At 37.3% G+C, this 15054-nt stretch overlaps 1 protein-coding gene across 2 annotated transcripts in view; it reads left to right on the forward strand.

The window, feature by feature from the left end:
- RGS7 (regulator of G protein signaling 7) overlaps positions 1–7273 on the forward strand; it is a 355504-nt gene extending 348231 nt beyond the window's left edge. For both annotated transcript variants that reach the window (XM_040967774.1, XM_040967775.1), the window contains one exon: positions 6619–7273. In XM_040967774.1, the coding sequence (XP_040823708.1) occupies positions 6619–6669 (51 nt within the window). In that variant the 3' untranslated portion in view covers positions 6670–7273. The remainder of the gene's footprint in view (positions 1–6618) is intronic.
- The last annotated feature ends 7781 nt before the right edge of the window (positions 7274–15054 follow it).

Raw genomic sequence — 15054 nt, forward strand, 5'->3', positions numbered from 1 at the left:
TCCAAAACCTGAACAAAGAACTTGAATACTTCAACAGAAGAAACACAAAGAGTTTCTCTCTATGTATCTATAGATAAATACCAAAGAAATACAAAAATATGATAAAAATTACTGACATGAATACCTAAGTATAATCCAAAAATAAAAAAATTCTATCTCCTTCAAAGAGATTAGTTATTTAACCATAATATCTAATTTTAGGAAGGAGTACAAAATTAGGGGATTTAATTTACTGCTTATAGAAACCAGGCTGTGAAGTGACAGAAAGTGCCAAAGTCTCAAATATTTCTCTTTGAATCAGTCATTCAACTACCAGTAATTTAGTCTTTAAAAACCCAGATATGCAGATGTCCCCATGTATAACTATTGGTTGCAATATATAATTGCCACATGTAGGATACTTTCTGAATTATAAAACTGTGGATCATTATATCAGGTTATACCTATTCATGAAGTACTATGTCAACATTAAAATCAGATTTTAGATCACAACATTTTATCTTCAATATTGCCCACATTTGACCTAAGTGTTTTATATGTGTTTTGTATAGGGTATGTGTTTATGTAATATATATCTATAGATATATATTTGTGGTTCCAAATATACCATGTGTGTTTATATGTATATAGAACTAACATTTTACAATTTATCTACTTATTGTGTCCATTGGAGTCTGATGTTTCTGATCAGTTCGGTAATATTTAATTTCCTCCTAAAAGTTAGTTGCATCTCTCTAAATTGATTTCCTTTCTGACTAATGCATTATATGTTAGTATCCTACTCAAATTACTTAGAACTAGTTTATTTCTCCTGTTTTCACATTAAGGCTCTGCACAATGAACTACAAAATTCTCTTTCTTAAATATCAAGAAATTTAGATTAGCTTTAATGTTTTAAGAACTCGTAAACTTCCCACAGTTTGCCAGAATTATTCACCCTGTTTTAAGAAACTCACTTGCATGTTTATCCAAGATAATTTATGTCAGTTAAATCAGGACAGATATCTAGGTAAACACATACCTGAGCTTCCGTTCCTCCTTATCATCCACTGAATTGAAGACAGATTCTGCAGATCAGTAAGCTAATAGGAAGGATATAGCCAGGTTCCCTCATCTGTCATCCTCAAGTGCCGCTCTCCATCCAAGTTAAAAGTTAGCTGGTTAAGACATTTGAAACCAATTATCCAGGTTTCTGGAAGTGGATGCTTAAAATCAGATTTCCAATCCAGGAGTTCCACTCCTACCAACCATCAAATGCTTATGTGAGACATCTGTGATTATCAATGTCATTGAACAGTTATCTCCTTCTCCAAATGATGCAGCTTGACACTATAATTTAATAATAATGGAAACATTCTAGTGCAGGTCCTTTGATCAAGATTTCAGAGAGGGAATTGGTAGAGTTTAGGGAATGATTTGTAAATTTCAGCAAAAAAAGTGGGGGCAGGAAATTCATTTTTGAAAAGCCACAAGGGTGTGCACAGACATGTCCCAACATAGACTTTGGGGGTATGTTTGGAAGAGCAACAGGTGCAATAGCCCAGACTAAGAACTATTGTTTAGAGTGACCATAGGCTATCTGAAAGTCTAGAGAAGTAAAATAAAGGATATTGAAATTCAGGCAAAAAATGTTAGTATTTATAAATAAAACAAGGGAAATTTTTCCAGCATGAGTGAAGAAACAGACAAATGTCACTGTTTAGTTGAGCATCTTTGACTATTGCCTAGTCCAATAGCATCTCATCATCACTGAACTGTCAGCAGAGGTTCCGGACATGGGGGCCCGAAAGTGCATCACGCAAACTCAGGGAAAGGCAGTGATAAGATTTTCCCGTTTTTCTTTGCCACTACCATGTCATAATCTCTTTAGTTTACAGTTCATTTTAGAATGCATTTCAGTCTACAGCAAACTGTAGGAGACACTTGGAGGTAACAGAAGGTGATAAGCAATAATTTTAAAAGAGTAGCAAGAGTTCACTTTAAATTTTGTTTTACAAATGTTTGCGACATTGATGACCCTTTAGTTAGGTGTATAAGCTCCTTCATAGCTCTCTTCTAAAAATTTGCCCCCTTTTTTCCCCCTCACTGTGGTATTGTGCTGTAAACATGGACTGCTGTCTGTTGTAAGACAATAATAGAATGTGGGCTTAGTCAGCCAAATGCATGTATTTTCTCTCTGCTTCCATTGAGAAAAAAGAGGTTCAGGAGAGAGGGGAAAGCTGCTGTCTTCTTCCTGGTGCCCCAGACCTTCAAGCTGGAATTAATGGCCTGGCCTTTGCACTTGTTTTTCACTTGTTTGTGGCAGTCTTCTGCAAGTGTCTTTTAAGACCAAGAATGTATTTTTTGATATCAAATAAAACTTACAAATATTGATAGTGCCCTAGGAAAAATAAAAAAACAAACATAAAGGTTATATTTTTTTAATTTAAAAATGCATCCTTTCTACTTCAAATTTATAACAAAATGTGTACAAAACCTTTGGGATATGGTGAGGATATTTAGTGGAGATAAGGTGTTAGTGACACACACTACAAGATTCTCCTTATGTGTATGACTATCATATTATACACTAGGAAGACATTATGCGTTCACTTAAATGTCATCCAAAATCACACGGTTATTTTATTTTGTACTTAAATAATGGACTCCTTATTCCACCGTATTATCCATTAGCTAAGTATTATAGTCTTACAGGGTTTTGAGTTTTTGTTTTGTTCTGAATGTCTGTATTTGTCTCTTCCCATACATTTCAGTTTCCACTTTAGTATGCCGTAGAATCTGACAGAAAGGATTTAAGTCACCTACTATGTTTAGTGATGTGAGTAAAAATTGATATTGACACAAATTAGTGAATTACTGGAAGCAGTTTGGTTTAAGGAGTTTGGCTGTTTGGGTTTCTAGAGTAAAGCTTTAGGACTTAGCTATAAAAATTACTCATATTTGTCAACTTAGAAGAAATCTGGAAAGATAACTGGTGGGGCTGGTTCTGTACCTTCCAAGGAAATACACTGAGGTGGCTGCAGAGCAAATTCAGTGCCTGTATGCTATAAAGGAAGGGGTCAGTGTATTTTCTAATAGAGCAACTGACACGTGAGGGTACGTGGGTCTGCTTCCTTTGCGCACTAGCATAGGGTTCTTGTGAGTTTTTCCTTTTTATTCCCCCAGTATGTGAAGAAGGCAGAAGGGGCCTGTGGTTTGCTCAAGAATCAAATGATCCACATCTTCAGACACATTAGGCAACCCTGTAACATCATTGGCCTGTTAAGTTATTTTCCCTCTTTCTTGTACCTAAATTTGGTTTTCAATGACTCCAGTACACAAAGCACATATCCGTATTGCCTATTAGATAAATACATAGCACACAAAATGTTATAATGGTTGACTATGTCAAAATGTATACACATATTTTACCATTTCTGCTTACTGATTTTTTTTCTGTTAACTAAAATCCCTGCAATTATTGTAACTTGAATTTATCTATGGGCTTCTATTGAAGATGGTTTTTAACCATTTCCTAGGTCAAGAACATGTTAAACTAAACATGTACCACATGTCATTTTGATTTTATTAGTAACTTGAAAGCATTTGAAAATTGAAAATTAGAAAATAACTAGAAGAGAACCATGTTTTTTTAAATTCAATTTATAAAATGACTGTGGTTTCCATAGTTCTGATTTTAAAAGTCTATATCAAAGTTTCAAAAGCCTTCCTATTATTTTAATTAATTACATTTCATTTTATGACACAGTTTTTCATAGGGTCTGGGATTCTCCCAATTCCTCCCCATGACCTTCCCCCATGGTGGATTCCTCCACTTTGTTGCAGTATTACAATTTAAATCCAGTCAAGATTCTTTCATTGCAAGCATATACCAAGCATAAAGTCCAGCATCTTATTGTCCAGATAAGTTCAACAGTTTCTTGGGGAGACCATCTCTGGTCTGAAGACATAGCTGGCAGAATATCATCCCATCCAATTAAAAGCCCCAACACAACATTAACAACAATTTACAACATTATGGAGTTAATTGACATGGTATTGAGTAATCAATATGTTAGAAAATGCAAGTTCTTAACCACATCCTGTGACTACTTCGTTGACATTTCAATTTTAGTTTATATACGGCCGACTTCTATACACCTTAAAATATAAAGCCCTCCTATTTTAATGTAAGCTTTTCAGACTTGTCAAAATCTTGGGCCAAGTCACAATAGTCTAATCTTAAGAGAAATAATTTCTGTTAACACCTTTCCCCTTGTCTTCTACAATATCAGAATTGACTCTTAGGTGTCAAGTAAGATGGACTTTCCTCATTGCTCTAGAAAGAACATTGCATTAGAAAGAACAAGAATTTTTTAAAGGTAAATTATTCGGGTGGAAAATGTTTTAAAAATATTATACAGATCACATATATATGTATGATGCATGCATTTAGATAAGTAGTACAGATTCCATGGTAGCACACATAAAAATGATAGAGCCTGAAAATATTGAAAAATATTTTTATTACATTCAATTAACTTACTGTCCAGGTTTGGGGAAGGACTGTAGCATAATTTTAGCTTTCAATTACTAGCCACTTTCTGATCTTCTATGAGTGGGTTTGACTGAGTGTCCTAATGAAGAAAAGCAGAGAAGGAGACTGTTAGTAATAACAATCATACAATAAGGTATTAGCCAACAGAACTAACATCCATAGCCTACTTCTATCAGTTTTCAAAGACAGCTTCCTATAAATACCATGCTATTATTATCATCTTAGGAATGAGAAAACAGAAATGAAATGGATGCAGTGTGGTAGTCCCTTTAGCACACTAGAACAAAACACCGTCAACCAGGTGGCTTACAAATAAGAGAAATTTCTTTCTAACAATTTTGGGAAATGACTGTAAATTCAAGCTGAAGATGCTGCAGATTTCATGTCTGGGAAACATGTCTGGGTTTATGAATGGCACCTTCTCATCATGCCCTCACATGAAGCAAAGAGCAGCCAAGCTTTCTAAGCCTCTTTTACAAGGCTGTTAATCCCTTTCACAACCTACTTACCTTACAAAAAGGTATTCAAGAGGCATTTGGGGGGAGACACAAGCATTCCATCCTGGTGGGCAGGAACTACAAGTCTTACTTTACAAGTATGGGTTCCTTTTAACAATCATCTTTCTCCTATCATTTTTTCCACCTAAAAAGTGACTCAGGCACACCTTAAAGCAAAATTACTTCAGGTCCAACTTTAGCATCTAATATTACCAGTTGCTGAAAGCTCAGTTGTTAGTCCTATTTCACAATTAACAAGAAATGGTTATATAGAATATATAGAAAGTTTGGTCACAAAATTAATAATCATTTCTTAAGATCACTCATCTTTTGCATAATATAACCCCTAGAGCCTGAATATCTGTGGGTCTTCCCTGCCACCCACATGTATGTGTTGTATCCTAAACTTCGATGTGGCCTGTGGATGGTGATCATGAAAATGCAGCCCTTTCTACCACATTAGGACACCAAGGGAAGGCATAATCTGTGAACTAGCTAGAGAGCCCTCAGAAGATGCCAAAAATTCCAGCATCTTGGTCTTGTGCTGTCTGGCCAACAGAACTACAAGAAATAAAGTTCTGTTGTGAACAAGCTACCCAGTGTGTGATTTGTTCTAATAGCAGCCCAGGTGAGCTAAGGACAGTGATAATGAGTGATGATGTTTTATGCCAACACTGCCCAACCCTTTATCAAACTCTGATTAGGTAGCAAAATAAAAACTGTTGCTATGACTGTAACTCGTCCTTACTCATATTCCCCCCAAAATCTGTTGCTTTTCTCTTATTATTTAATCCTATGAGAAGTTAAAGATTGACTTAATAAGTAGACCACTTATTTTACCAGGAAATACAAATTGAGAGAAGAAATTGAAATCACCAATCGATAACCTAAATTCTGGTTTTAAAAAATCCAGTTTCTTATCTCGTCAATACTAGTAATGAACAGAAACAGCACTGGCTTTCAAGAATATCCCAAAATGAATGCATACACAATAGAATCCAAAGTTCCTGCATTTTTCTGGGGTTGAGGTTCAGAGAAGTCAGGTGCGAGAGGCAGATGTATGAGCAGCACATTTTTCCCTATTAACTAAAGAGGATAGAGGACACACAGAATCTATATTTTCCACAAATCACACCTCAAAAGTAGATTTTCTTTCGTTAGTTCATGCTCTCCACATTTTTAGACATTTATGGATGCAACATATCATTGAATAAGAATGCATTCACATTGCTGTTTTTCAGAACATCTCACTAAATTTTGTTAATCCATTTCTAGCCAGTGGGGAATCTAGCTGTTACCTCATTGCTAAGCCTCAATTAAACGTTTATGGACATGTTTTATGATTTGCTAATCTGTTCTGTGAAACCATCAGTCTGTTTGCAATGGGGAGGAAGTGGGAGGGAGGACTGGAGGGGGTCATTCTGTTTGCTGTGTTGGTGGAGGGCAGGGTTGGGGGATGAAGACTGGTCATGGCATCGATCTAAGATGTACCCTCAAGGGCTCACATTTGACCCTTGTGTACAAATCAGTGTTAGTATTTTCAGTGATCGTACCTGATTTTCTTATTTTATATTTTTTCCACAGGGGAAGTCTCTCACGTCAAAGAGATTAACAAGCCTCGTTCAGTCTTACTGAAAGGAAGCTGACTCGTAGCATGGGAGCCGATTGGAGTTGTTGCACAGAATTTATAGCTCCTTCTTTCCACCTGGAGCAGAGGACATTAGAACAAGGTGTTGCATGAGCAAAGGACCTGAATTGTTACTTCTGTGTGTGCACATTAAGGCATTACCATCTTCAAGAGACTCTACCATCTCAATGCCTCCATTTCAAAATGTTGTCTGCTTTCCTCTTCCTTCTACTATACTGGATCTGTGTATTTTCCTTTTTAACAAGTTCAAGTGAAGTAAAACCTTTCCGTTTTTGTTTTTGTTTTGTTTTTGCTCCTCTCTCCTCTTAAAGCTTCTAGTAGACACACAGGTCACTGAAATTCAGTCACAAACTGGAAGAATTATAAAAGAAAATATAAGTATATATCAATAAGTATACACATGGCTTCACATTTATTAAACAATAAATTAGCACAGAAAGTATCATCTCACAGATGTATTCACGTTCACAGCAAGCTCATGTCTTTGTTGTTCGGATATTCTCAGTTGATGTCTCTGGCATTTATTTTTATACCATGTTTAAACAAAAACACCTTTTACTCCAGATGTATTAAAGTTGATCCCTTCTCTGTAAATTTGTGTATGTTTATATTGTTGTTTTATCTTTCATTAAAAGATGCAGAATCTCATTGCTTTTGTAAGTTTTGACTTCCACGGTAACTGAAAACAAGAATGCTAAGATTACATTCATAGTCATTGCAGTTTAAGGGACTGCCCTGAAACGTGTTTCAAGGTTTCCAGACAAGGTTGGCTCTAATAACAATCAGAAACAGATGAAAACCACGTGGAGTCTAGCTTGGGACAAAGTATTCTTTTTCTTCCATGAAATTCCAACACAAATTGGCCTTCCTCATTTTCATAGTTATTAAATGAAGACCTTTTGCCAAAATATGAACATGTGTGTTATGATGATAAGTATTTCTTTTTTTAGAAAAAAGATCTTTAGGTCCTTTAACTTTCTAGTGGTTACAGATTCCTTAGCGAGAGTCATGTGCTCACTCATATTTAGGGAGTATTTACTTAATGCCCGTCTCTGTCTTACAGTCTTTTGTGCCACAGCAGTCCTAAGAATAATTTCTACAATTTTCAAAACATTGAAGCAAACAGAGATAAGTAATTGATTTGAAATCATATGCACAAATACTGAGATCAGGTTAGAAGGAAGTAAAGAAATATTTTCTTGACTCCCAATAAGAGTTCCGTAACAAACAATTAACATGGAAATAAAGCATAGAGAAATATTTATGTGAAGTTCCATAGAACACATGAGCCTTTCTAATAAAATGAATCCATTAAAAATGATTAAAGTAGAATAGATCTACACTAGGTTTGAGTAGAGAAAGAATAGGACAAAGGGGTGTGATCTAAGGGTACTAAATGGGGTGGGGGTGGAATTTAAGAGGACTTGTTTTGTAAGTTTCCCTTAGTGTCTCCCCATCTTCAGAGATAAGGATGTGTCTCTCATCCAGAGAGAACAGTTTTCATTGTGGATTCTTGTGACCTCATCCTGGAGGACAACAACATTCCCTTTCCTGCCATATCTCAAATATCTGCAGGATAGAACATGCCGTATGCTGAAGTGCTGTATACTGTGATAGTCTGGGAAGAGCCCTGTTAGCACACAAATCCAGCCAGTCCGACCACAGCCTCCATTATATTACACCTGTCTGCTGTACCACACAACTGGAAACGTTGTCATTAGCAGCACAGTCCACAATAGCGAAGGCACAGAAATAACCCAGATCCCCATTAAGAGACGAAAAGATAACGAGATTGTGATAGATCTACTCCATGGAATACAACTCAGCCATTAAAAAGAATAGGATTCTACCATTTACAATAAAATGCTCCCAACACTCAATCAAATTACACTCAATCAAATAAGTCAATCTCAAGGGGACAAATATCCTATGTTCTCTCTAATATAAGGTAATGTTAATGCAAAATATGAAACAAATGGGGCCCGACACGGTGGCCCAGCAGCTCAAGTCCTCACCTTGAATGCGCCAGGATCCCATATGGGCACCAATTCTAATCCTGGCAGCTCCACTTTCCATCCAGCTCCCTGCTTGTGGCTTGGGAAAGCAGTTGAGGAAAATTCAAAGCCTTGGGACCCTGCACCCGTGTGGGAGACCTGGAAGAAGTTCTTGGCTTCTGGCATCAGATCAGCGCTGCAGCCACTTGGGGAGTGAATCATTGGATGGAAGATCTTCCTCTCTGTCTCTCCTCCTCTCTGTATATCTGATTTTGCAATAAAAATGAATAAATCATATATACATATATGTAAGTGGATATTTAGGTAAACATGTATATACACAAATTCTCATAGATGAACTCATAATGGAGACTAGCATACCAGGAAATAGATATATTACAGTATGCATCTCTACTCCTGAATAAAAGAAGGACTGCCAATGAAACTGTTAACGACTATGCCTTGATAGTATCAAAGTAGATTTTTAACCATTTTTTATACCTACAATGCCATGATATGCTTAAGCAGCAACATATTGGACTTGTGACTGATGTGTTGCACTAATATGGGGCGGGGGGGAATGGGGAGGAAGGGGGAATGGGGAGGAAGGGGGAATGGGGAGGAAGGGGGAATGTTGAGGAATGGGGAATGTGGAGGAAGGGGGAATGTGGAGGAAGGGGGAATGCGGAGGAAGGGGGAATGCGGAGCAAGGGGGAATGACAGGGGCGAGGGAATGGGGAGGAAGGGGGAATGGGGAGGAAGGGGGAATGGGGAGGAAGGGGGAATGACAGGGGCAGGGGGAATGGGGAGGAAGGGGGAATGACAGGGGCGGGGGGAATGGAGAGGCAGGGGGAATGGGGAGGAAGGGCGTTAAGAGGACAATCTCTATACCTATAAAATCACATTATGGAAAACAAAAATTAAAAATATCCCCCAAAGTTGTTGGACAAATCATGGGAAAATCCACAGACGGTCTGACAGAAAACATTTGTGCTGAAATTTAGAACATTCACAGACAAGCCTTTGGACTTCCTCATTGGGCCCCAGGTAAGAAATCTGATCCACTGGACTGATGACCAAAAACCTTACCTACCCAGGAGATGGGTCTGACCTGCTTGCTTTTACATATACTAACGTATTGCTGCGTTTTGTTTTATCGTGTTCTTGTCTGAATGGCAGAATTACCAAGAAGAAGAGAAAGAGAGAATCTCTTGTCTACTGGTTCACTGGTTAAATAGTGCCAACAGCCAGGCTGTGCAGTCAGAAGCCAGGAGCTAACAGCTACGTCCAGATCCTTTAGTGGGTACCTGGGCCCAGCATTTGGGCCATCTTCTACTGCTTTTCCAGGCACATTAATGGTGAGCTGGACTGCAAGGTAACTAGCCAGGTCTTGAACTGACACCCATATGTGATGCTATTGTTGTTGGCAGCAGCTTAACTCACTATACCACGTTACTGGTCTGAACTGTTTTTTTTTTTTTTTTTTTGTAAGATCAAATTGTTATCACCTATTAATTACCTTGGTAAATAAAAATCATGGAAAATATAAGCAACATACATACATCCACAGTGGAGCCTTTTAATTAGGTAACACAACTGCTAAAAAAAAAAATTGAAAAAGCCCAGGTAAGAGAAATTTCTAATATAGTCTACAGTCTAAACACTATACATCGTTTTTAAAAATGTGTCTATGCCGCATTTGAAGAATACATAATGAAGAGCAGCATCTCAAGCTTCCTTGTGCAGCAGGAAAAATAGGTGATGTTGAGAAAGGAAAGATTTCTGTTTGGAAACGTACACAGTACCATGCTGTGAAAAGGGCGGCACGCATAAGGCGGGACCAAAATTCCCTGGCCTGTTATGTGGAACACAGGTCAGGACCTTTGATCCTGTTAGACACCGACAAGCGCAGAGCACCTTCCATGGAGTATTTGGAGGACCTGGCCAGCATATTCCCAGAACCCAATGCTCTTCGGTGGTGTGAAGAAAAATGACAGCTTCTCTCTGAAAACAACAAAAAAAAGAAAAATAAAAAAATGTTTATGAACCATAAGTAGCCATGGCATTTTGTATTATAAATTAGAATTCTCATGATGGTGTGTGTGTGTGTGTAATTTAATTCTCTTACACCAATTTAGGTAATGAATGGCTGATAGAATTTTTGTCGGACAGTCCTATTTCAAAGTAAGAATGCCTCATGTGGTTAAATATTAGGTTGATTGAAATCTTGGTAACAATTCCAGGTTAGTAAATGTTCCATTTTCCCTTTTGAGAGATATAATATTCAACTTTTCTGTAAATTCTAACTACTGTCTCAAAACATTTTGGGAGATAGGATTTACATTTAAATACCGAGAAAAATATCGTCACTGACTCAGAACAAACACTCTGTGTTCTGATGTGAAAGGCAAAAGCTGAAGATGGGTAGTAATGTCCATTTCCTGTTTCCAGCCTTAACATGTAAAACTCATTAGAATTACCTGTATCTAAATGGTGCCCTTTACTTACTGAAACACGTTTTAGTGTGGCTTACATATATGATATAACGAATTCTTAACATTTCTGACAGTTTATACGTGATCTTTCAAGTCCAGTGCTTTAAAAATCATTGTGACCATAAAGAGTAACAAGTTAAATTTTACTTTTGAACTCTTCACTCTCTCAGCCTAAGATAATTCATGGTGGTCTGTTAAGTAACTACTTAGAAACTGACAATATTGTGTTAATGTTGTCGGATTGTGCTTAGAGATGGTGCCTGTGCTAACTCATTAAGACTCAAGAGGAGATAAATTTTAAAATTACAAGATCTTAAAATTTAGATAATTAAAAACAAAATTGCAGATAAAGAACAAAGCATGCCTAAGATGCAAATTAGTAGCCTTCCTTCCTTCCTTAAAATGCTTAATTCAGGACAGTCTGAAATTGACAGTATTGAGGCTAGCTTAAACTTCTAATTCATCAAAACATTACTTTCAGGAAAATATTCGTCTTATTTAGAAAATGTAAAATGTAAGCAGTGTATTGTGCACAGATAAGAATAGTTATTTCTGTGCCTGTCCTTCATAAATCGTCAGTTCTTTAAGCCCATCCTGACTGCCAATTCGGAATTAGACATTCAAGCAGAATGGAATGGTAAAAATGTAAGCAAAGACGGCATAGAATGGAGGCACTCAGTCTAGTATTCCTATTTCAAAATCTCCTAAAACATCACGTTTCTGGGCTTAAGTACATAAAAGTTTTAAAAGGCCTAGTGAATCCACATAATATAAATCCACATAATATAAATCCATATTTAATTTGAATACCAAACAGCATATTTAAGAAAAATCGTATGGAAAGTGTTCTGGAGTCATTTAGATTTCACTCTACAAAACCCTTGGCATATGCCTCCTGTGTCACCAGAGGACACTTTAATCTTTAGGACTACAATAGAAATCTCTGTAATTGCTACTGAGTAAAATTATTTCTGATTTTTTTTCCCTACTTCATTGTCATCTTAAAAATTGTGATCCAATGATCCAGAGGTTCTCTACTCACTTTGAGAAATTATTTTTGCTATTTAAATCATATTTACCCAACTATCCCCTTGGAATTATTATAATAATATTTCCTCTAGAACTACAAAAGATTTTCTACTTCTGTCAGAATAGAAATGCAAACAGAAACATTATCTAAACCGACAGATTCCAGAAAAATCCGTGCAGGCAGAAATCCCCTATCTTCTTTGCATCAGGTGTGTGACTTGACCTGGCTATCCAGGGCTCACTCCCGTATCTGTTATTTTCTTCCTTGAGCGTTTGCTTCTCCTCATATGAAGACTCACTTATAATTTTGCTGCATTCAAAGAGGCAAGTCTTGGCTACAAGCACAATTTCAGCCACACATTTTAGTACATGCGTTTCTGATCTCTACATGTAGGATTTTGTGTTCTTTGGTATATATTTGGAAGAACACGTTGAATGGTTAATGATTTCTCTTTTGTCCATGACTATCTCTTTGCACATTCCAAAAACCCTAGAAAATATTCAAAAGGAAATAACAGGTATTAAAGCCATTTTAAGACAATGAAGTTTCAAGAAAGGTGAAAGTTGAGGAGGAAATTAAGCCCATGCACCTCACAGAGCTATCTCATGCATTTTGTTTCCTGACTATGAATTTGTAGCTTTTTATTTTGAACTTTGAATCCCAGAACCACTTTTGAAAGGATACTAAATAATCTATAATAATGTATAATAAGACATTGTATTTTTAAATTATATTAAATTTTAAAAACTCACTTATTCCCATGGATATTTGCAAGTATTTCCCCTGGGGCTGAAAGTAATGTGTTCATAATTGCATTTGCAAAGATGTAGTGGCTGCGTACACATGAACACTTCATTGATTCATAAATCTTGATGGATTTATTAGGTTATAGGACCTTAATCATCTCACGCTTGATTGGAAATGCAATAACTTAGAGTGTGTTTGATATCTGTTTAAAGGTTAATGGAATCTAGTTCCATTATTGGTTGAACAGACTAATATGGTGAATGTAAATCATCAACCATAGCACTTGGCACATAATTGGTATATACACACCACGCATTTTGTTGTCCTACCTTCTTCATTGTAAAACTCTGAAAGAAGTGGCCAAATGCCCTTTCTAACTTGGATGAAAAAAGGAAGAATTTGAGGAGGTCAGGATAGAGAAAAAACAAGGAAGTGACGATAGATTGGGAGTCGATGTGATTACCTCGGTAAAACATTAGGATCAAAAGGTGAACTTTAGCTAAGTCAAGAAAACTGTATTCTGAATATGTGGATTCTGGAAATTATGGGGACAATAGCATAAGGGGATTTTTTTTAGGAACTGACCTGTGCCATTGCCTGTGTGTAAAATTGAAAATCCCATGGGAATCTAATCAATGTGGCCTGGGAGTGAGCAGTGAATTAAAGGTAGTGAGTCATAATGCAATAGAGGTGAAATCACTCCTATTTCTCAGTCCCAGCTGTCAAAAGGTATTTTCATAGGGTCCCCAAATATGGGTAGAGGAACTTATTCTTCCTTCACACAATGAGATCCCAGAGATTTTTTTTTCTACACTACACAGGGGAGCTTCTGTAAACTCATGGGCAAAGTGATTTAATGTAAGTGGTATTAGAGATTCTGTAACCTATTGATTTCGTGATATATCAGCCAGAGCATTTACCAGGTTGGGTGTTGGCGCCAGTTAAATAGCTGCTGGACACTTGCAAGCTACAGGCTCAGGAGACTCAAAGTGTGAGGCAGAGAGCCTTTTTGGAATAGGTTCACAGAAGATCACGGCTGAGGTTCACAGAATTCGAGTGCATTTTTTTATATGAAACAGCAACTAGGTGCACAAATACATCCCTAAGGGTATTTCTTATCCCTGTTTATATGTCCTACCACTGTCTGCCCTGAAGAGATGCTACACGATTCCTATATCATTTTTTAAAAGATTTATTCATTTTTATTGGAAAGGCAGATACACAGAGAGAAGTAGATACAGAGAGAAAGATCTTCCATCCGATGATTCACTCCCCATATGGTCACAAGGGCTAGAACTAAGCCAATCCGAAGCCAGGAGCCAGGAGCCTATTCTGTGTCTCCCATGTGGGTACAGGTTCCCAAAGCTTGGGGGAGTCCTGGACTGCTTTCCAAGACCACAAGCAGGGAGCTGGAAGGGAAACGGAGCAGCTGGGATAAGAATCGGCACCCATACGGTGTCCTTGCATGTACCAGATGAGGATTTTAACCACTTGGCCATTATGTCAGGCACAATCCCTATATCTTAATCCCTTATATATTTTTGCCTCTGATCTTCCCCACCTTCCATCTTCAAATGTTTGAACACACACACTTACTTTCTTCTATTTTTTTCAGAGGTGGAGTAATATTCTTTGGAAACCTCCCAGCTTCTTCTGGGCTAAAGAAGCTGTAATATTTATAAAAGCCAGAGGTGAGGGTAAACACACTATGAGACATACACTTTGTCTGAATGGCAATAATTTTGAAATTTTAAAACTAACAAGGTACATGGAAATAAAAAAAAAAAGAATCTACTTCCTGCCAGAACAGAACCAAAGTGACTCTGTGACGTGGGAAAACACATCATGGGGCTGAACATAAGCACTGTTCAGTATCGCCCCAATCTGTAGCTGCAGAGCAAGTTAGCACTACGTTTCAGGAGTTCAAAGTGAAAAATGGACCCTTCCTGTGAACAGAAGTTTGACAACGTTGGGCACTTCCCAGGGTCATGAGAAAATAGAGCCATTTCCAATGGCAATGACTTCCAGTATCATCACCCATACACGTAGGAAAATGGAGACATACCAATAGCACACGTAATTTGTGACTCACATTGCAGGAGCATT

Source organism: Ochotona curzoniae, unplaced genomic scaffold (assembly GCF_017591425.1).
Source record: "Ochotona curzoniae isolate NIBS_2020 unplaced genomic scaffold, NIBS_Ocur_1.0 scaffold_4683, whole genome shotgun sequence".
Taxonomy (NCBI): Eukaryota; Metazoa; Chordata; class Mammalia; order Lagomorpha; family Ochotonidae; genus Ochotona; species Ochotona curzoniae.